This window comes from Gopherus evgoodei, chromosome 15 (genome assembly GCF_007399415.2).
Source record: "Gopherus evgoodei ecotype Sinaloan lineage chromosome 15, rGopEvg1_v1.p, whole genome shotgun sequence".
Taxonomy (NCBI): Eukaryota; Metazoa; Chordata; order Testudines; family Testudinidae; genus Gopherus; species Gopherus evgoodei.
The window spans coordinates 2,852,431-2,873,033 of NC_044336.1; the positions used below are offsets into that span (position 1 = coordinate 2,852,431).

The window sequence follows — 20,603 nt, forward strand, 5'->3', positions numbered from 1 at the left end:
ATAGGGCGGGTAGTCTGTACGTACTGTCAGTCTCCATTAGACAGTGGAACTTGGCACACTGTATACAAGACCAGGCTGGAGTTCAGCAGAGCCTCACTACAGCTCTTGGACCAAAGGGACCTAAACAAAAAGTAGACTCACGCTTTGGTTGAACATGTCTGTCTCATGCCGCAGCTGTGTGTACTGGCAAAGGTGCTGCCGAATCATTTCCACCCGCTCCACCTCCAGCCTTTCCAGCTCCTGTGAGAGAAAAATAGGCCCATATCTTGATCAGTGGCTGAGCCCAGAGTGCTACATGCAGGCCCGGCGTAGGGTTTGCTAATGGTCAAAGTTCCCACTACTGGCGACAGCTGGGGCAGCTGCCCCAGGTCTGGGCTTCAGAGCCGGGCTGTGTGCACAGTGTCTAAGTAAGTACACTTAGTGCAGGAGCAGGAGCAGCAACAGCAGGTCTGGCCTGTGTCCAGTGCAGCTGGTGGGGGAACTAGCAAGGAACCAGTGCAGCTGGGAAGGAGACTTGTGCAGTTCCTTGACAATTCTGAACCTTGCCGAAGGTGACAGTCCTTGGCGATGAAGAAAGGCAGGAACTACAGGATCTGTGGAGGGCTGCTGCCTCTGGAGGCAGGGGCAGGACAGGGACAAGGAGGTCCTGTTTCCTGGCTGCAGCCCTGCTTACTGTGCTGCTAGCTTCACAAGTCACCCTGGAAGCACTGCTCTGGAGGCCTGGTGACATGGGTTATGCCCAGAGAGCTCATTCACCGGGGGAATGGCTATGTGTACAATAGCTTCCCATAACTCAGCCAGCCAGGAGTGGACACAATCAAGATTTTAGTTGACTGTTAGTTCGGGGCCTATCCTTTTCTGCCCTCACTGAGGGTCAGGCCACTGTGTTTCTTGGGGCTTGGATACATCATCAGAATCCCTGAACGTGGTCCCTGCCTGCTTTTTGATGCTGCTGGGAGAGTTTGGCCTGTCAGACCTGTCAAGCTTTTAGACCAAGGAAAAACATTCCTAGCGGCACCATCACACGCCTGCCAGTTTGGTTGGCTGACTCCCCAATCCTGTTCTGTCAGGAAGAAAGCTCTGTCTCCTACAATGACATGCAAAGAGCAAATTTCTGCCTTCCATCATGGGAAACCATATTCACAGGATATTTCTGGTGGTCACTTACTGAAAAGCACAGTGGAATGCAGTTTGGGGATAGGGGAGCACATGCACTAATGCTGGCAAGTTTCTTCATATACCTGCTATATGCTGTCTCTTTGTTAAATACCTTTCCAGAAAAAGAACTTCCAGTGCCACCCAAAACTCCCAGAGGAGCAACAGATACATCATCCTGTCATAGATTCATAGAAGATTAGGGTTGGAAGAGACCTCAGGAGGTCATCTAGTCCAAACCCCTGCTCAAAGCAGGATCAACCCCAATTAAATAATCCCAACCAGGGCTTTGTCAAGATGGGCCTTAAAAACCTCTAAGAATGGAGATTCCAGCACCTCCCTAGGTAACCCATTCCAGTGCTTCACCACCCTTCTAGTGAAATAGTTTTTCTTAATAGCCAACCTAGATCTATCCCACTGCAACTTGGGACCATTGCTCCTTGTTCTGTCATCTGCCACTACTGAGAACAGCCTAGATCCATCCTCTTTGGAACCCCACTTCGGGTAGTTGATACACTCTATAGCTGGAACTGGAACCAGAATGGAGGGCTGTTTTGGAATTGATGGTTGCCTTGATTTAGGGGGTGCCAACTTGGAAGGCATGTGTGGCGTGATGTTTGGTACTGATGGATCTGCCAAGCTGTGCAAATTTTTATAATGCTTCTGTGCATTGGAATGTGCCACTTCTTCATGGGTGGAACTCATGGGCATTATTATTCCTGGGCCTGGAAGAAGACTTACTGCCATGCTTATGAGCATGCTTCCTTCCCTCCCAACTAGGCACTGGTGTGGGGTCCATAGTACTGGCAGAACCAGACTCGATCTCCGTGGTAGAGGCGTGCTCCTGGGTTTCTCAGATCGATGTACAGGGGGGTTCCCCAGCCTGGATCCAACTGAGGCCTCACGGAGACCTCAACAAAGTGCTTCTTGAGGCGGAGAGCACAGCCCTCTTGGGTATGGCTTGGGAAGGACAGGCAGATACTGGACCTGGATGAACTGTAGGCTTCTCCCAAGGACTAGAGACAGAGTTGGCACTTGTTGCTGACCAAGAATGAACTAAGGCAGGATCCTGGCACCTTCAGAATAATTCAGTACCCATTCATGGGTGCTGGGCGGGGAGGGGGGGGGACTGGTGAAAAATGGATCCCGAAAGTCTCTTAATTCCCCAGATTAACACTAAAACCACTAGAACTACAAGTGAAAACAACAAGAAAAACTATGCACAATTCTAAAACTTTTTTTTAGATGTGTCAATGAGAGATGAGGGGACACTAGCAGATGAGGGGGCCACTCGGACCATGAGGTGGTGAGAAGGAACTGAGGGCATGGTCAGTCCACCTCGCCCTTTATCACCTTGGATGAAACCATGAGGTAGAGCAAGGGTGCATGTGTTGACTAACAGACACTACTTTCAAATTCTTTGGCTCCAGACACATGTGCATGTGTAAACCCTCAGTGGAATACAACAGCGACCATCACTCAAAAAGGAACCAAACAATTCTTTGTGAGGAGGATCATGTGACTGATTTGCATGTGGCTAAGGACACCTCTACGCTGGAACTGAAGGTATAATATCCAGCTTGGACAGAAGTACCCATACTGGCTTTGATTGAACTAGTGCACTATGAAGAGTGGAGTAGCTGCAGCGGCATGGGCATTGGGATCGGCTAGCCACCCCAAGTACAATCCACCCAGGGTCTAGGTGCAGCTAGCCCAGGGGTTCTCAAACTGGGGGGCAGGACCCCTCAGGGGGTTGCGAGGTTATTACATGGGGGGGGGTCATGAGCTGTCAACCTCCACCCCAAACCCTGCTTTGCCTCCAGCATTTATAATAGTGTTAAATATATTAAAGTGTTTTTATTTTATAAGGGGGTCACACTCAGAGGTTTGCTATGTGAAAGGGGTCACCAGTAAAAAAAGTTTGAGAGCCACTGAGCTAGCCCATCTTGCTGCTTGAACTGTGGTGACTACACACCTATTTTTAGTATGCTAGGTCAATCAAAAGTAGTGTATGTACATCTATCCAAGCTGGAAATTACATCTCCAGCTACCATGCAGGCATACCCTTAGACAGAAACTTCCCTGAGGACATTAAGTAAAGAAAATTTAAAAAGATAATAATCAAAATCTGAGTATGGGTTTCATTTGGAACTGAACTGCAGTTCAGTCAAGAGTCTTTATGTGTATGACTTGTGGGAACATTTCTCAACCTTCTTTGATTTAAAACAAATCTTTCATGTTGCTTGTTGGGCAGTGGGCTCTGTCTGCTGCTGCAGGACTTGGGAGCTCTATCAACTCCCCAGGAGTGAGAATCCTGCTCATTTACACCAGTACATAGCAAGAGTAATTGCATGATGGGTGTCAATGAATTTGCCCCAGTGTAAATGAGAAAATAATCAATCCAGCCCCATAGTAGGAGAGACAGATAGTTACTTACTGTCAGTCATTCTACTTCTCTGAAGAGATCACCTCTCAGGATTTTCACTTACCCACCTGCCTCCCCTGGAAGTTAGTGAGTTTTGAGTGTGGAATGCTGGGTCTGCCCACTGGGCACTCAGTTCTGACTTGCCCAGGTCTGATCTAGAATGGCTCATTCTTTTGTATTTGTTTGAAGGAAAAAAATGTGTAGGTTTTTAAATTGCCTGTCAGGATAGCTCCTAGTTCCCATTCTTGAAAGGAACCGGCTGCAATCTTTAAAGCCCCTGTGGTAGCTCTGTTTGGAGCAAGTCCATAGGGAGCATGTGAGGTGAACTGGAAAAGAGCCCTGGAGCCCACTTACAGGTGCTTCAGAAGGCCTTAAATTACTCCTGGGGAATTATGCGACACTGCACAATGCAGAATTTTGCAGAAATTAACATGGTGTGCACAGAATTTCCTTTCCCCCACAGAAATGTGCTAGCCACCACTAGGGGCCGCTGAACGCAGCAGAGCCCAGCTCACACATAAAAGACACTGCTGAGGAGCTAGAGCAGTGGTTTCCAAACTGGGGTTCGTCAACCCCTGGGGATTACGAAATGTTACAGGGAGTTCTCAGAAAAAAATTCCCTAATGGCGGACAGAGCTGTCCTTAGGAACCCCGACAGCATGGGGCCAGCAACCTGGAGCCGCTGGACTTCCAAGAGCTAAGCAGATCAAAGCAAGCATATCTATCACACTGAGGAGATTTCAACTTCAAGACTCCTTATAAGAAATGGAAAGGGAGGTGGATATTTTTTGCTGTTTTTAAAATTAAATAGGCAGCTAAGTGTTGTTTTTAAACTTATTATGAAGAACAAGTTTAAGCTTTGTTTTAACATATATTGTTTGCCTGGACTGCTCAAGACCTGAATGCTTATGTAGGAGGAACACTTTGAGTTGGCTTCTTGAATACCTTCATGCTGTTCCACATCTGACACTCCTTGATGAAAAATAGGAGCCTTGTCTTGTAACAGGCTTATTCAAAGTGATACAAGCTATGAAAGTGAGATCTTGGAAGAGTGCTGTGTTTTTATAATGTAATAAAAATGTTGTCATGATAAATAATAATTAATAATAAATAGTGTGTAATAAGCATGTCATAAAAACAAATTGTATATTTCCAAGATCACTGCTTTTATAATTTATACTCAGATAAAGGAGAAAATCACCTGGAAATATTCATTTTCAGGAGGGGGTTCGCGAGACTTGACACTAGTGAAAGGGGTTCACAGATTGTTAAAGTTTGGGACCCACTGAGCTAGAGGGTTCCTGGCAGCTGCAGTTCCCAGCATGCTCTGAGGGAAGGAGAGGGCAGTGCACAGGAAACTCCTTGTAAACCTGGGATGGAGCATCAGGCTTTTTCTCTCTCTGGATCCCTGGGCTCTGGAGGGGGGCTGCAGGTATCTAGGCTGAGAAGCAGAATTACCAGCAATTATCTCACACTATGTGCTGGGCATACTTATGTGCTAAATTGCAAAACCATGGGATAAAAAAATGATTGCAAACCTTATTAATTTATAAATGTATTCACCATTTAACATGCGTCTTTTACTGCTCTTCCCTCTTCTCACTACCCCACTTTACCTGGCCTACTTCCACCATTCCTAACACCTGAGCAGCTTCAAACTACTGCCCCTTTACACTCAGACTGCGAGGAAAATGTTTTCTTTTTTCCCCGTCAAATGACACTATGCTTGATTTACTGGATGAGCAATATAGTGGCAGGTTAAAGTCTGTTATCTCTTCTGTATTGTGGCTGAAAATGGAGAGAGAATCTATCATTATGATCACCCTAGTATCCTGAAGGGTGTTTATCACAAGAAGAAAAAAAAAGAGCAGTATTAGAAACACAAAATGCTACACACTGATACATACCAGAGTGCTGGTCACCATTTCTTCAAACCACTTGGATTGGGCTTGATTATAAAGATCCACACAACGCATCAGGTCATCTCCTGGAAAGATCAAGATATCAGTAAGTCATCCTCCTAGTTCTCATAAAGGAATGGAGTGGGAAGTGACAGGTTACTTTTCATTTATAGTCATACATTTGAAGGCCAGAATTGACCATTAGGTCATCTAGTTTGACCTCCTGCACAGAACAGCCATAATTTCTGGTTGAACTAGAGCACATCTGTATTAGATTTGTTACATGCAAACAGAAAACAATTTTACCATATACTCAGTGCTAGAAAAGGGCCAGTTGGCCAGTTTCCCAAAGCTGAAAACATTTATTAGCAAAACTAATTGGATGGGTGGGGGGAGGAGGGATTTACACATAAAAATGTGAATGGAAGTTGGAACTCCTTTAAAAACATTTAGCTAGGTACCCAAAAAGCCACAATTCTGCAGTCATGAAAGAAGACAACTTCAGTTCAAAATACATCTTGGTTAAGATGAAAAATGAAAGCAGCAATAAAAAGTTTAAAACAACAACTGAAACTAGGAGAATTTGAAAACAATGAATTCTGGACTTGCCTGGTAGCAACTCCACAGTTAAGACAGCATTTGAAAATGGGTTTAACGGGGTATAATCCCTGTTTTGTGCTGAAACTAGATGGCCATGGAATTTTAAAAATATATCAGGAAGAAACAGTTACTTATTATAACTGTGGTTCTTCAAGATATGATGGGACTGCGTATTCCACTCAGGTGTGTGCATGCCCAGAGCACCTGGAGCCAGAGAATTTTACCTAACAATACCTGTAGAAGGGTGGCATTCGCGCCTCATGGCCACAGCCTGTCCCCTTGGCAAATGAGGTGGCACTGATCTGACCCCCTTCAGTTCCTTCACACCAAATGCCCAGAGACAAGACTCTGATGCAGAGGGAGTGGAGGGTGGGTCATGGAATACGCCTGCATCACATTGCAAAGAAATACATTTAGCAAGTAACTGTTTCTCCTTCTTTGAGTAGGTGCAGCTGTGTATTTTATTTAGGTGACTCACAAGCAGTACTCCCAGGGGCAGGGCTCAGAGTCTATTTAAACAGACTGCAGGACCACCTTCCCAAATTTTGCATCTACTCTGTATGCCACAGTAATGGCAAAATGGTTTGTAAATGCATATCTATATCAACAACCATGCAGTGGTCCTGTAAATATCCGATATTCAGATGTCACTTAAGATCGCTAGTGATGTAACCTGCACTCTCGCAGAACGGACTTGGACCTGTTGAGGGGGCACAGCTGAAGCTGTTCCGTAGGCAGTCTTGATGCAGGAAGTCTGAGAGGAGATTGCCTGTCCTTTTATACGGTCTGCATCCAATACAAACAGATGAGGTGAAGCATGGAAGAGTTTAGTCCTGTCTAGGTAGAAGGTTAGACATCTTCTGACATCTAATGTGTGAAGTTGCTGTTCCTCTGGTTATGAATGCGGCTTAGAAAAAAAAAACAGGCAACTATACCACCTTCTTCAAATGAAACTGAGACCACTCTGGTTTAAAACTTTGAATGTGGTCATAAAGTTACCATGTTGGTGGAGATGTGTGAGAATTCCGCACACACCCTCCTTGCAGACATAATGGCTATCAGGAATGTGGTTTTCGGAGACAAAAAGGGCAGTGGACAGGATGCCAGGGGCTTGAATGGAGGGCTCAGTATGAGCTGCCAGACTCATGTTTAGGTTCCAGAAGGGAACAGGCTCTAGGACTGGAGAACGTAAATGGAGAAGTCCTTTTACAAATCTAATCACCATGGCATTGGAAAAAACTGATTTTCCCTGAATAGGGGAGTTGGGAGTGTGAAACTCTGTTACTGCTCCCAGAGGCACGCTCAGTGAACTGAGCACAAGGCCCAATTTCTGAAGATGTAGCAGGTACTCAAAGTTGTCCTGGATAGAAGATTATATCAGTTACATCTTGCAGGCCAATCTTCTCCATCCAGTCATGCAGCCACCATGCCGTAAGGTGCAGGGAGCTGAGCACAAGATGGAGGGTGCAGCTCTGGTTCTGAGTGGGCAGGTTGGGATAGGTAGGAAGGATACAGGAGGTTGAACCAACAGCACACCTAAGTGGAATACACGGCTGCATCTACTTGAAGAAGAACTTAGGGTCTAACCTGGCCTGCAGAGTGTACTCACTTGTGAGAAGGTCACCACACATTGAGTTGACAGGCCTGGAAGTTCAAGATCATTTTCCTAGTTATCTGAGGACATGCGATATGGAAATTACTGAGACCAGGTAAACATAGAAGCCCTTGATGGCATTTTAGACTACAACCACCCAGCTGCCTTTTTTAGCTGGTAACACTGCCACAGTATTTGCACTGTTCCTTATAGGAAGCATGATGGGCTACTGCAACGATCTCTCTCTACTCCCACTTAAATGCAGAAAGGAGTTTCCAAAGTGTTTTAGTGAAGAAACGCAGATGACAATGTTTTGCTGGCACCCAACCCCAGGTCTGTTGATCTCAACAGTAGTACAGCAACCCCAGTGTTTGCAGGAGAACCAAGTTGTGGCAATGTTAAGGGAAAACCCTGAAAGGACTGGTGAGAATTGTATCAGGACCAGTGACTGAGAGAGCAGAGTTGCTCTGTGTGATACAGGTTCACAGTTCAGGGGACTTATGGGACAGATTTGCCATTGCTGCTCAAGGTTTGCACAGCGGTACATGCGCTTTTCCCCCCTATCTGTGCCATTAAAGTGAGTCAGCTCTTTCCTTTCACATGCAGACTTTGCAAAACTTACCCACCCCTTTGTCACTTATCAGCATGGCACCTCCCAGTCTTTGATGCAGGTAGCTGCACAACTCTGTGAGCAAGGGCAGTGCAATTCCCACCATTTCTGCAGCCCAGAAAGGCTAAGTGACTAGCCCAAAGTCACACAGGGAGTGCATGACACAGCAGGGAACTGAACCTGGGTCTCCCCAGCGCATGGCTAGCATCCTAACCACCAGACCATCCAGCCTCTTTAAGATTGCAAGATTAGACTACTCTAATATTTTCTGAATGAGGACTATCATGTGCGACTGCTTGGAAGACGAAGCTTGTGCAGAAATACAGCAGCCTGCTTGTTAGGGGTGCCTTTACCAATGTGCTTTGTAAGCTGCACTGTCTGCCTAGCAGGTTCCAAGTGCAGATCAAAGTGTCCTTCTGGATCTTCAAAGCACTCCCAGGGATAGGCGCTGACTCCGTGGGTCCTCTGGGGCTGCAGCACCCATGGGGAAAAATTGGTGGGTGCTCTGCACCCACTGGCAGCTCCTCACCCCACCCAGCTCACCTCCGTCTCCTCCCCTGAGAGCACCACGTGCCTGCTTTTCCCCCCAGCTCCCAGCGCTTCCCGCTTAGAAACAGCTGTTTCACGAGGCTGGGAGGGAGGGGGAAGGAGGGAGAACATGGCACGCTTGGGGAAGAGGTGGGGCCAGGGCGGGACTTTGGGGAAGGGGTCCAACAGGGGCAGGAAGGGGTTGAGTTGGGGCATGGACTTTGGGAAAGGGGTTGGAATGGGGGTGGGGCAGGAGTGGAGAAAGGGTGGAGCCAGGGCGGGGAGGGAGCAAGCACCCACCGGCGCCGGGGAAAGTTGGTGCCTATGCTCTCAGGTTTGGAGCCTGGGGGTATGTCTACACTATCCGCCAGACCGGTGGTTAGTGATCAATCTATCAGAGATCAACTTATCGCATGCAGTGTAGACGCGATAAATCGATCCCCGATCGCTATCCCATCGACTGCTGAACTCCAGCTCGGCGAGAGGCAGAGGCAGAGGCAAAGTCGACGAGGGAGCGGCGGCCGTTGATCCCGCGCCGCGAGGATGCGAAGTAAGTGATTCTAAGTCGATCTAAGATACGTCGACTTCAGCTACGCTATTCTTGTAACTGAAGTTGCGTATCTTAGATCGATCCCCCCACCTAGTGTAAACCAGGCGTAAAAGACCCACTCTCCCTGTGCCAAACTGCTGGTTGTAAGCAGTGGAGCTCCCAGGGCAGGGGCAGCATGTTCTTTATGAATACGCTAACCTCTGGAATTCCCTTCCCCCTGCTCCACAAGAGCCTGGATTTTTGGCCTTCTGCATATACTGTAAGAGCTGATTTTCCTCTAGCATTTGGAGAGAAGACTGATGGAAGGGGATGTTATTTTGCTTGTTGGCAGGCAGCCGTAGCTGTAATTATCAGGGTAAGATGGGCAGCTTGTAAACAATTTATTATATGAGTTTCCATCTCATTTCTTGCTGTGACACATCAAAGGACAAAGAGCCTGGGGTGAGCACTGAGTTATTATTATATACAGCAATGAATAAGCTGCATTCTATGTATTCCAGGCTCCATTTTCCTCACGCTGTCTCAGACAGTGTCCAGGGCCTTGGCAATGAGCAGCATTCCAGGGGCAATTAGCAAGCTACCTCCAGATCATGGATTTTAATTGCACTAGCTGTGGTTTCTGCCAAGGCAGCAGAGCCCAGCCTGTGCTAGAGGCACTCAGCACCTCTCCAGATTTGGCTCTCTCAGACATCTTGGGGCTAAGCACCAGGAAAACTCTGGGTTAGGTTAGACGGGCTGAGGCCCAGAGATTTCTTTGAAAGAGTAAATCTGCTTCCCGGATTAACCTATTCATTAGGGATGCGGGGTCACTGTGGTGAAGCCCCCTCACTAGCCCCTCCCTGTCAGCACTGCAAGCCCTGTGGAGTGGCTGCCATACTGCACACTGCAGCACAGCTGGCTGCCAATGGGGCTCCTGGCCCTGCAGCACAGATCCCAGGAAGAGACAGAACAGAGTGGGGAGCTCAGGCTTCTGTGAGGCAACTCCAGATCATGTGCACATGTCCCTTTCTGCCCGTTCTCCTGCTCTGTCAGATCCAACAGGAGCAGGGGGCTTCGGAGTCTAGTGTGGGGTGCCAGCGAATGGGGAAGAGCCCCGAGCCTGGTGGGTGCATGTGTGTATGCAGGCAATAGTGTGTGAGTGTGTGGCAGCATTCAGAGCTTGGGTTGGGGTTCAGAGCTGAGGTGTGATTGGGTGGGGGGTTCTCAGCATTGGGGAGATAGGTGTGGAGGGAGTAGGGTTGCCAGGCACCCGGTTTTCGACTGGAATGCCTGGTCGAAAAGGGACCCTAGTGGCTCTGGTTGGCACCGCCAACCGGGCCATTAAAAGTCCAATTGGCAACGGGGGCCTGGGGCTAAGGCAGGCTACCTGCCTGCCCTGGCTCCGCATGGCTACCGGAAGCGGCTGCCAGATCCTGGCGGCCCGCAGGCACATGGGTAGCCAGGGAGGCTCCGCATGCAGCCCCCACCCTAAGTGCCAGCTCTGCAGCTCCCATTGGCTGGGAACCACGACCAATAGGAGCTGCGGGGGTGGCACCGGAGGGGCCCTGCACCCCAGACCCCCTCTCCCACACCCCAGACTCCTGCCCTGGCCCAGAATCCCCTCCTGCACCCAAACTCCCCCCCCGGAACCCACACCCCATGCCCCCCTAAACCCCAACCACCTGATCCAGCCCTGAGCCTCCTCCTGCACCCCAAACTCTTCATCTCTGCCCCCATCCCAGAGCCCTCACCCCCCGCACCCCAAACCTCTCATCTCTGGCCCCACCCCATCACTTCACACACCCCCTGTAGCCTCCAGGCCATAGTTCAGCCGTCCCAGACTCACCTCTGCTTCTCTTAGGATTCTTCACCCTCCCCAAGCCTAGGAGGGCTGCAGTGGGGGTCCCCTCTCCCACTTCCCAGGCTGAGAGTGGCAACCCTGGCCCTCATGGGACTGGGGCTGACATCAGGAGCACCAGCTGACTGGGGATGGCTGACGGAGGCTCTCCTCGCAGCACTGCGGGGCTGCTACTTTCAGCCCGCCCCCCGAAGAGGGGCTCCCGCTGTCAGCCCTGGGGAGCTGTGGCTCCCACTATCATCTCCAGAGCTGACTGCCAGCAGGAGCCCTTGGCCACTCAGGGTGAACTGACAGCTGCTGAAAAAAAAATCCTGATATTTGAGAGTTCTTTCATGAATACAGGAGTTGGGCTTAATTTTACTTAGAAATCATGTCCCTCGGAATTAATTCGGGAGAGCTGGAATGTTTGCACTTGTAAATGAAGGGGAGGGTGGACTGGCAGGCAGGGAATGTGGGCAGGGAATAGGGAAGATCTAGATTTGACGGGAGTGGGTAGGACTAGGCTGGGATGAGGACAGAGCAATGAGAGGTCACAGAGGAATGAATACAGCTTGTCTCCACCTTGTCCTTTTCTGTACAGTTCCCCAGTTTGTCACTCTGACAAGCTGAAGGGTGCAAGCAGGGTGGGGCCTATTCCCACACAATTCTTCTAGCTAAACAGTTCCCAGTTACATACCACAGCAGTGTCCCACTGTTTCACTCAGAACATATGGCCAATGTACAGAGAGTGGAGCATGTGATACCTGCACCACTGACAGCTATTTTGGGCACAAAAGTCAGCGATTTATGGAAGTTTTGGAAGATGCAGCCACATCCCTTGCAAGGCTGTCTGTGGACAGCTTCTGATGCTGCCTCTGTGCTCCTTATCAACTCCACCAGGAGCCAGAGGATCTGTTTGATTTACAGACAGGCAAAAATAAACTATTATATTAAAAAAAAAACCATTGTTTTGATGATGTTCTCAGATCACGAGTTGTCACAAAGGGATCATTCCAAGGCTCTCTTCTGCCACCTAGTGGACAGAATCAACCAACATATTCATAGTTTTGTAAAGGCCAGTAATTGTGAAAGCTATGAAGAATAATGCCCAGATACTCAAAGGTACTTAGGTGCCTAAATCTCAGATTTAAGTGCCTAAGTCGTAGTGTAGAGCGTAGTGTAGAGTCCATAAAACCCCTGCTTGACAGCGACTGAACCCTGCAGGTGTTAAATTCACTGGACACCTAACTTTTCGCTGTAACAGTTCCCTAGTTGCCTAAATTTCTGCACTGGAGTATGTGCACTTCTGCCTGTCTCTTGCCTAAGTTCTCCTGCAATCCATGAGCCAAGTGATGATACCAGCGGGAGGATACCTGTGGGTCCTAATCTGGTAGGCATGTTCAGAGACTGACTGCCAGATTGGACCCCATTCAAAATCTGGCTGGAGGAGGTTGTTCGGTCACTGTCAGCCTTGTAACCCTGGGTGTCTTGTGCCCACGCAACATAGGTCCAAAGCTCTGACCCCAACAGCCTGCCAGCAGCCCACAAGCCTCATGCACGTTGCAGATGGGTCATCAGTGAGATTGGGACCAAAGCACAGAGGCGTTAGAGCATCTCAGTGACAGGGTAGGCTATGTTTACCATTGGCAAAACAATGTATTTTCCCCACATCCTGTTCTTGGAAATAACTGGACCAGTTTTGCTGGAACGTTCCAAAAAACTTCAAAGTAAGGCAGACACCAGGCATGGGGAATTTTACCCTGAACAGTTAAAAGTTTGATGAAGTTATAAAGGTCTTATAGTAGAAAGTATTGGCCAACTTTAACTAGGGGTTTTGCTGACAGCTCCATCACTCACTAGCTGGAAGGAGTGGGATAGAAATCATAGGCCAAATTGTCTTTCAATAGATTTGTAAGTCCAATCTAAGACATGTTGGGCCCTCTTCTTTCTACCCACACCGCTCTCACTAAGGTCCCCAGTGACCTCTTTCTGGCCAAACCTAAGGGCCTTTACTCCATTTTTGCCCACCTCTGCTGCTTTTCACTCTGTCAGCCATCCTCTCCTTGCCAAGATCTTTTCCTCCCAGCTTTTCAGAATAATATTCTCTCCTGGTTTCCCTCCTGACAATTTCTTCCACTTTCCTTCCGGGGGGTCCTCCTCCACCCTGTCAATGGGGTATCCCAATGCTGTGCCATTTGCTTCCTGCTAGTCTCACTTGACTCCCTGTATCTCATCAGCTCACCAGGTTCAGGTATCAGTTCTACGCTGCTGACTCACAAATCTCTTTCCACCATTGATGTCTCTCCTTCCATCCAATTTCCTAACTTAGCCTGTCTCGCCGATATCACCTCTTGGAAGTCTTGTCATCCGTTAAGCTTACCATGGCCAAAATCAAACTCCTTCTCTCCCTTCCCAAATCTTCTCCAGTTCTCCCACTTCTCTATCACTGTTGACAACATCCCCATCCTCCACACCACTCAGACCTACAATCTGGTGGCTACTTTTTCCTCCTCCCTTTTCCTTCCCCCATACATGCAAATTCTGCTGCTTCTTGCTCATCACCTCGCCAGGAACATCTTTTTCTTTCCCATCTCGACAGCCTCCTCTCTCATTCTGGCCCCCTTTGCACCCCACCTCATCTACTGCAACATACCCCTCTCTGGCTTCCCCAATTCAGTTTACTAGATATGAACCTCAAGCTTCACTCACTCACCAGCCTGAGTGGACTTCCGCCTCGCTTTCTTGATCTCCTCTTCTGCTTTGTTGCTGAGCTTTATCTCCAACTGCTGGGTTTTCATTTCCAGATCCTTCTGCCTCTCTGTCAGGGCTTTCCGGGCCTTGAATAAACAAAGCACACCAGACATGCCTTACAGGAGAAGAACTTTCAGCTGCCTCACGATGTCTAAAGAGTCTGTCTCCTCCCAAATGAAATCATCTCTGTACAGAAAGTAGGTACTCTGTAGTGATACGCATGCTGGGGACATTTTATGTCACCCAATGTTTCCTTTAAAGCCCGGTTCTCATCAGCTTCAGCCAGCCTGTCTCAGCAGTGATTAGGTTTGAGGATAGAAACCTCTTTTGCTAACCAAGAAGCCAAGTGAAAAGCTGAGGGAATTGTCTCTCCTGACTTGGACTGAAAACACTCTATGGCAGTGACAATGCAAACTGCACAGGTGATCATGCACCAAGTGGCAGAGAGCCCTTGTTAGGGCTGCTCTTAATGGCTCTGTGGTCTGCTTAACAAGACACAGACACTGGGGACCTGGCCAGGCAATTTCATGAGAAAAAACGACAACTTACAGGAACCCGAGTGTTACCCTATAGTCAATGAACCTAGAGCTGGGTGAAATTTCCTGGATGACTCATTTATTTGCCAAAAATGTAGTTTTAAATCAGCTGGAGCTAGTAGTGAGTACAGTAAGTGGGTTTCTCATATTGTAGGTGAGTACCCTAAGCAATGGACTCTTGGGTCCGTGAGGGGTGGGTCTCTCAATTTCCTCTTGAAGCTGTTCCATTCTGTATAACTAATCAACTATTCATTGCAGTAGGGACTGGAACCCACATGCCCCACAGATCACCAGGCTTACAGAGTCACTCTTCTGCTCTTTCTCTGGCTCAATAAATATTTAATATTAAACAAACTCCTACTGCTTTAGCAGGAGAGACTGTGAGAGCCCACCCCACCCCCAGAATATCCAACAGCTCAGTGGATGTGGCCCTTGGCTGTAACCCTAGAAACCCAAGTTCAAGTCCCTCATGCCTGATGTAGAGCAAGAATATGACCTTAAGTCTTGCACTTTAAAAGCAAGAGCCCTAACCACTAGGCTATAGGATCTGGAGTGGGGGGGTACCTCTTCCTTTAGTGGCTTTGTGAATGGCATCTCCAAATTTCATTTGCATTTAATAGAAAAAGTGGTTTAAATACCCGAAATCTAAGCGATACATTCATATGACCCCAAACGTTTGTTTCACTGAGAAAACCAAAGAATTTTCATTTTTGGCTGATCTGAAATGAACTGGGGTTGGGTTTTTGGTTACTGATGAATTGATTATTGCTCAGCTTTAGCCCAAAGTAGTATAAGGGTTATAAGGGTTAACAATATTAAACACCAGATTCATTTGATAGTCTTAATTGCTGCCCCATTACCCAGGGGTCTTATGTTAGGGACATAAAGCCCTCTCCATTTTGTTCCTGTTACCTTCTGGGGGTGGCTGGTTGGGGTCCCTGTAGCGAGGGGGCCTCACTCCCTGCTGCTCTGAGAGGAATAGGCCAGAACAGGTGCGGCAACAGGCGGAGCCACCGCCACCTGTCCCCGCTCGCTGGAAGTCAAGGGGCGGGACAGGAAGTCCAAGGCCACCGCCACCTGTCCCCGCCCCCCGGAAGTCAAGGGGCGGGACAGGAAGTATAAAAGCCCGGCCTCAGCGCTCAGTTGAGAGAAGGCTGCCGGCGAAGGCAGACGCTGGGGCCTGAGCTGACGCTGGGCCCAGCCTACCCCATGCTCGGTACCCAGAGGAGTGTTGGCCTAACCTGCCCCGTGCTTGATACCCGGAGGAGTACTGGCCGGACCTACCCCGTACCCGGAGCAGCTGCCTGAGCTTCCTGACGGCCGGCCTTCGGAGGAGCTGTCGGAGCCTCCTCCCAGAGGAGTGGACTGGACCTCCCGACGCCCAGTACCCAGAGGAGTGGACTGGACCTCCCGACGCCCGGTACCCAGAGGAGTGGACTGGACCTCCCGACGCCCGGTACCCAGACGAGAGGACTGGACCTCCCAGTACCCAGAGGAGTGGACTGGACCTCCTGACGCCCGGTACCCAGAGGAGTGGACTGGACCTCCCGACGCCCGGTACCCAGAGGAGTGGACTGGACCTCCCGACGCCCGGTACCCAGAGGAGTGGACTGGACCTCCCGACGCCCGGTACCCAGAGGAACCCATGGTCTGGGACCCATCGGACGACGCCGGCAGATGGCAGGTACCCAGTTAGGGGGAGGTTGGAAGTGGCCCAGGGCCAGCCGACTCCAGTCAGGCTGCAGGCTCGCCTGAGCTGATGTCAGTGTGTTTCAGTCAGGATCCCCCACTGACCGTCAGCGGTGTTGACCGCTGCTAGGGCCCCGGGCTGGAACGCAGTGGAGTGGGAGGGCCTGCGTTCCCCCTGCCACCCCTTCAAGGGTGGCAGACTCCCCCTCCTCCCTGGCCTGAGGAGGCCATTCCTGGTGTTTGTTGGCTCAGCCCTGCAACCAAGGGCCTGACCCACCTGTTAACTGTTTGCTTGTCTGCTCAGCCCTGCAACAGAGGGCCTGAGCCCCCTATTAACTGTGCCTGTTTGCTCAGCCCTGCAACAAAGGGCCTGAGCCACCTGCTAACTGTGTCTGTTTGCTCAGCCTTGCAGCAGAGCTTCTGAGCCCTAAGTGACAGTGGGCGGCCGCCCAGCCCCAAAGCAAGAGGCGGGCCCCGGGCCAACGGAGTGTGGTAAGCCGGTGTGGCTCCCCCCTGCCTTCAAGGAGGGTTGAGCCCCGGCTCCGCTACAGTCCCCATCTCCAGCAGCTGCTAAGGGGGGGGAATGCTGCCACCCCCAATTTGACAGATGTGCACCTGTGTCATCAGAGGAAGGGCTGCTGCCCTCCCGCATAGTGCAGACACACTGGTAAACTGAAATCTGGTGGCCCAGAGTGCAAGGGGTTTCCCTGTGATGAAGGGAGACCCTGCAGAGAAACTGGCGATCTGGGTCACGTCTGGGGCTTGAAGGGAGATGGGGCACTGCAGGAGGGAGGGAGAAGCCATGGGTCTAATCTTTCTGTCTTGGGGTGCAAGAACAGGTGAAATTAAAAGGCGGAAAATTCAAAACTGATAAAAGAAAATACTTTTTCACACAATGTGTAATCAGCCTATGGAACTCACTACCACTGGATGTCACTGAGGCCTAAAACTTATCAAGATTTAAAGAGGGATTGGACATTTTTTATATTACAAAAATATCCAGAGTTGTTATAGTAAATACTAAAAGGAGAGAATGTTGAAAGGAATGCAAACCCTCCTGGTACCAGGCTCTGAGTATGAGGGCGTAAGAGAATACTTTCATGGGGAGTCATTGCTCCACATCTGCTACTGCAGGGTTCTGGCACTTCCTTTGCAGTGGCAGGTGCTGGCCACTATCAGAGAGAAGATCCTGGACTAGATGGTCCTCAGGTCTGACGCAGCCTGGCAATGCCTATGTTCCTATGCCATGTAAGTACAAGGCTTGGCGGGTGTGCCACAGCTTCTTGCCCATGCCCTCGCCTCTTGCAATGGGTAAGAGTAATTACAGGACGGGAGGTCCAGTGGCTATGGTACTGCACAGAAATGAAGGGAATCTGCTTTCAATTCCTGACTCAGCCACAGGCTTCCGGGGTGACCTTAGGCAAGTTCCTCAATCTATTCTGTGCCTCAGTTCCGCTCTGTAAAAGCAGAGATAGCATTTCCCTGCACCACAGCAGTGTTGTGAGGATGAAATTCATGAATGATTGTGAGGCACTGACATTACAATGATGAGAGCAGTGCAGACAGTCCAAAACTATGAATTATCCCCAGTCACCAATGGAGCAAGCCAGACACTCAGCCCTTGCAATACTGTCCATTGGAAAAAAAACATTGTTGGAGAACTGGGCTCCTTCAATGTGCCAAATGAATTCATATACAAAAAGGCTTTCACAGTGCAATTCCGAATGAGTTTAATCTACAGGGTGCTTTATATCAGCCTGTTTCTGTGTAGCAGAGATAAAATATAAAACTAGACAGCCAGGGAAGAAAAAGTGTATCGTGGACAGCAAGCAAAAAAGAGCTCAGTTCACCTGCTCTAGAAAAAGGCTCTTCAGAGTCTAAGCATTTAAGACCAGGGTGGTTAAAATCATGATTAAAAACTGAATTTTTAAATTCAAATCCTTATTTTTAATGTGTTGATCAGATTTTGCTATTTGCATGGAGCTTGTTCTTTATTGTCTTATTATTTTATAGTCTTCAATTGTGAATGTGGATGTCTTGGAACTTTTCTTTAGTTTTCTGATTATAGAATTTCAGGGATTTTTTTCTATTTTCTTTCTTTCTTTTTTCCTTTTTTTTTTTTTTAACATTTTAATCTGAAGTTGCAGTAACAAAATTTTAAATTAGTTTTTCCAAAGCTTTAATCTGATGTAAATGAACAATTTATCTGAAAAATCAAGTGATTTAAATCAATCACCTTGATTTAAATTGCTCCATCATGTTAACAGACCTAATTACTGCCACTGTACATGCAAGTGAGGAAACTCAAGGCACACATTATCATGTTACCCACCTGTGAATACATGTACCCTGTCTGTACACCCAGTTGCTGAGGTTACCTAAACACACAAGTTAGACATGTTTTGCACAAGCTGTTGGCCTGATTTTTAACTAAACAGGCAACATTCTCTTGCCCCCCGTAACATATTGGTGATTTTGACCTAATTTGGAGGCTGCTACTTGTGTATGTGCTGAGTTACACACAGACATTCTAGTGCTGGAATAATGGCTCTCTACATCGACTTCACAGGCAATTACTGGTGGGTTAATTTTGCAGCTTTGAAAGACTTTGAGGGAGGAATATTTGGTGTTGGGCTTAGCTGGCCAGGCCATAAGAGGGCACCGAAGCTGATGGTAATGGAGCCTGGCAGAGGGCTCTCTCTTTTGTCTGTGTCATGATGAGCAGATGCCACCCAGGGGGTCTGTATTTGTTTTCTAATCCATTGATTTAATTATCCCTCTGGATAAATGGTTGGATAATGCTTGCGTCAGACACAAGTCTAAATAACTTAGCACAGCTGGGGAAAGCGCTTTGCATGTAAGCAGTGCAGACTGACAGTTTTCCATGTGCTGCGTACCCGGCTGTCTGGGAAGGCCATGTGATGTGCACTCCAGCATGAAGTTTGGTTCCTGTGAGAATGCTCAGCAGGGACTTAACAACCAACACCTGGATCATTCAGCAATATTGTGTTTCAGCTTCATACAGGACACAAACAGTGCTGGCACCTGGCTTTTTCCTGACCTTTCCCCAGTCAGAGAGTCAGTCAGGAGAAGGGGTGGAATGCAGAACAGGGATTGAGGCACGACCTTAGGTGTCTGCTGAAGGTGTGTGTACAACTGGCACAGGCTTTGCTGGTGACTTTAGATTACCCATGTTAGATTGACATCCCTACCAGGCCCTGTCTGGCTAATGTGGCCACGGAGCATCCATCAGGATGGATATTTTCACCTAATGCCATAACACTATATTAACTTAGAGAGTGAGAAGGGTTGGGTTAGAGAGACAATTCAATGTAACAAAAATCTCTCCAGACATGACACTGCCTCCCTGGTTTCCTGTGAATCACCAAAACAGAACAAGACTTTAGGAGCTTAGCATAGGAGACCACACACAGCCTCTAGCAGAGTCCTCTCCTGTGTAGTTAGAAGCTGAAGAGAAGCATTCCATGAGTTGTTTTTCTTGTGTCCCAGATGAGATTATCCCATCAAAGCTCACTCTGCTTCATTCTCTGCTCTTACCTTTTCTACTGCTGTGTAGCGACTAGCCAGCTGCTTCCGTAAATCGGCGATGTGATGGTCATATTTCTTCATGTCTTTCTTAAAGTTCTCTCTGAAGTTGAGCAGTGGTTTCTCCACCTCACTCTGGAGCTGGGAATGACAATAGAAGGGGCATTGGGAAGTGCTAACAGCCAAGCGCTGATCGGGAGCATAACATGGCTGGATGCAGTTAGCTGCTTCTCCTGGAAGACTTGCTCACAATGGACGAGAATGCGGTGCTCATACTTTGCCAGAGATGCAATTTTAGCAGCATGATGGCAGAATGGGCTAAGGATCTTTCCTTTCCCAAAGAAAGCCTGGAGCAAAGCTGCCTCCACCCCAACCCATCAGTTAAGGGAGTGTAGGAGGAATTTCTCAAAGGTCACAAAATTCTTAAGCTCTTGCTATCCTCTCTCATCAGAAAGCCTAAAACCTTTAATCTCCTATAGAGATACTTGTAACAGCCACAATCACAGTGCTTCGCACACAGGTAATGAATTTATCCGGCCCATGCCCCGGGGGAACAGTGCTGTTATCCCCATTTTCTGATGGGAACTGAGGCCCAGAGAGAGTGAGTGACTTATCCCAGGTGATCCAGGGAGCCAGTGGCAGGACCAGGAATTAAACCCAAACCTCCTGTGCCTTAACCAAAGACTGTTCCTGCCCCAGCTCGAAGGAGGCAGGAAGCTGCCTCTCCCAAGAGCAGAGCAGGCATCACAGTCACACCCTGAGTTCTCCAGTGAGCTGGGGACACACAGGCTGTCAGTGCATCCCTCACTGCAGGTAGCCTTGCATGACAGTGAGTGGGAGGAGAGGAGGGAGTGAGACTATGGCTCTGCCTCTTTCCCTTTGCATTGGGAAATCTCATGCTG

The 20,603-nt window shown here is 48.6% G+C and overlaps 1 protein-coding gene across 2 annotated transcripts in view; it reads right to left on the reverse strand.

Moving 5' to 3' along the window:
- Positions 1-20,603, reverse strand: part of GAS7 (growth arrest specific 7) — a 112,082-nt gene that overhangs the window by 10,612 nt on the left and 80,867 nt on the right. For both annotated transcript variants that reach the window (XM_030534848.1, XM_030534847.1), the window contains exons 9-12: positions 19,714-19,842; positions 13,893-14,016; positions 5,488-5,567; positions 142-240 (exon numbers count right to left, since the gene is read on the reverse strand). In XM_030534848.1, the coding sequence (XP_030390708.1) occupies positions 142-240; positions 5,488-5,567; positions 13,893-14,016; positions 19,714-19,842 (432 nt within the window). The remainder of the gene's footprint in view (positions 1-141; positions 241-5,487; positions 5,568-13,892; positions 14,017-19,713; positions 19,843-20,603) is intronic.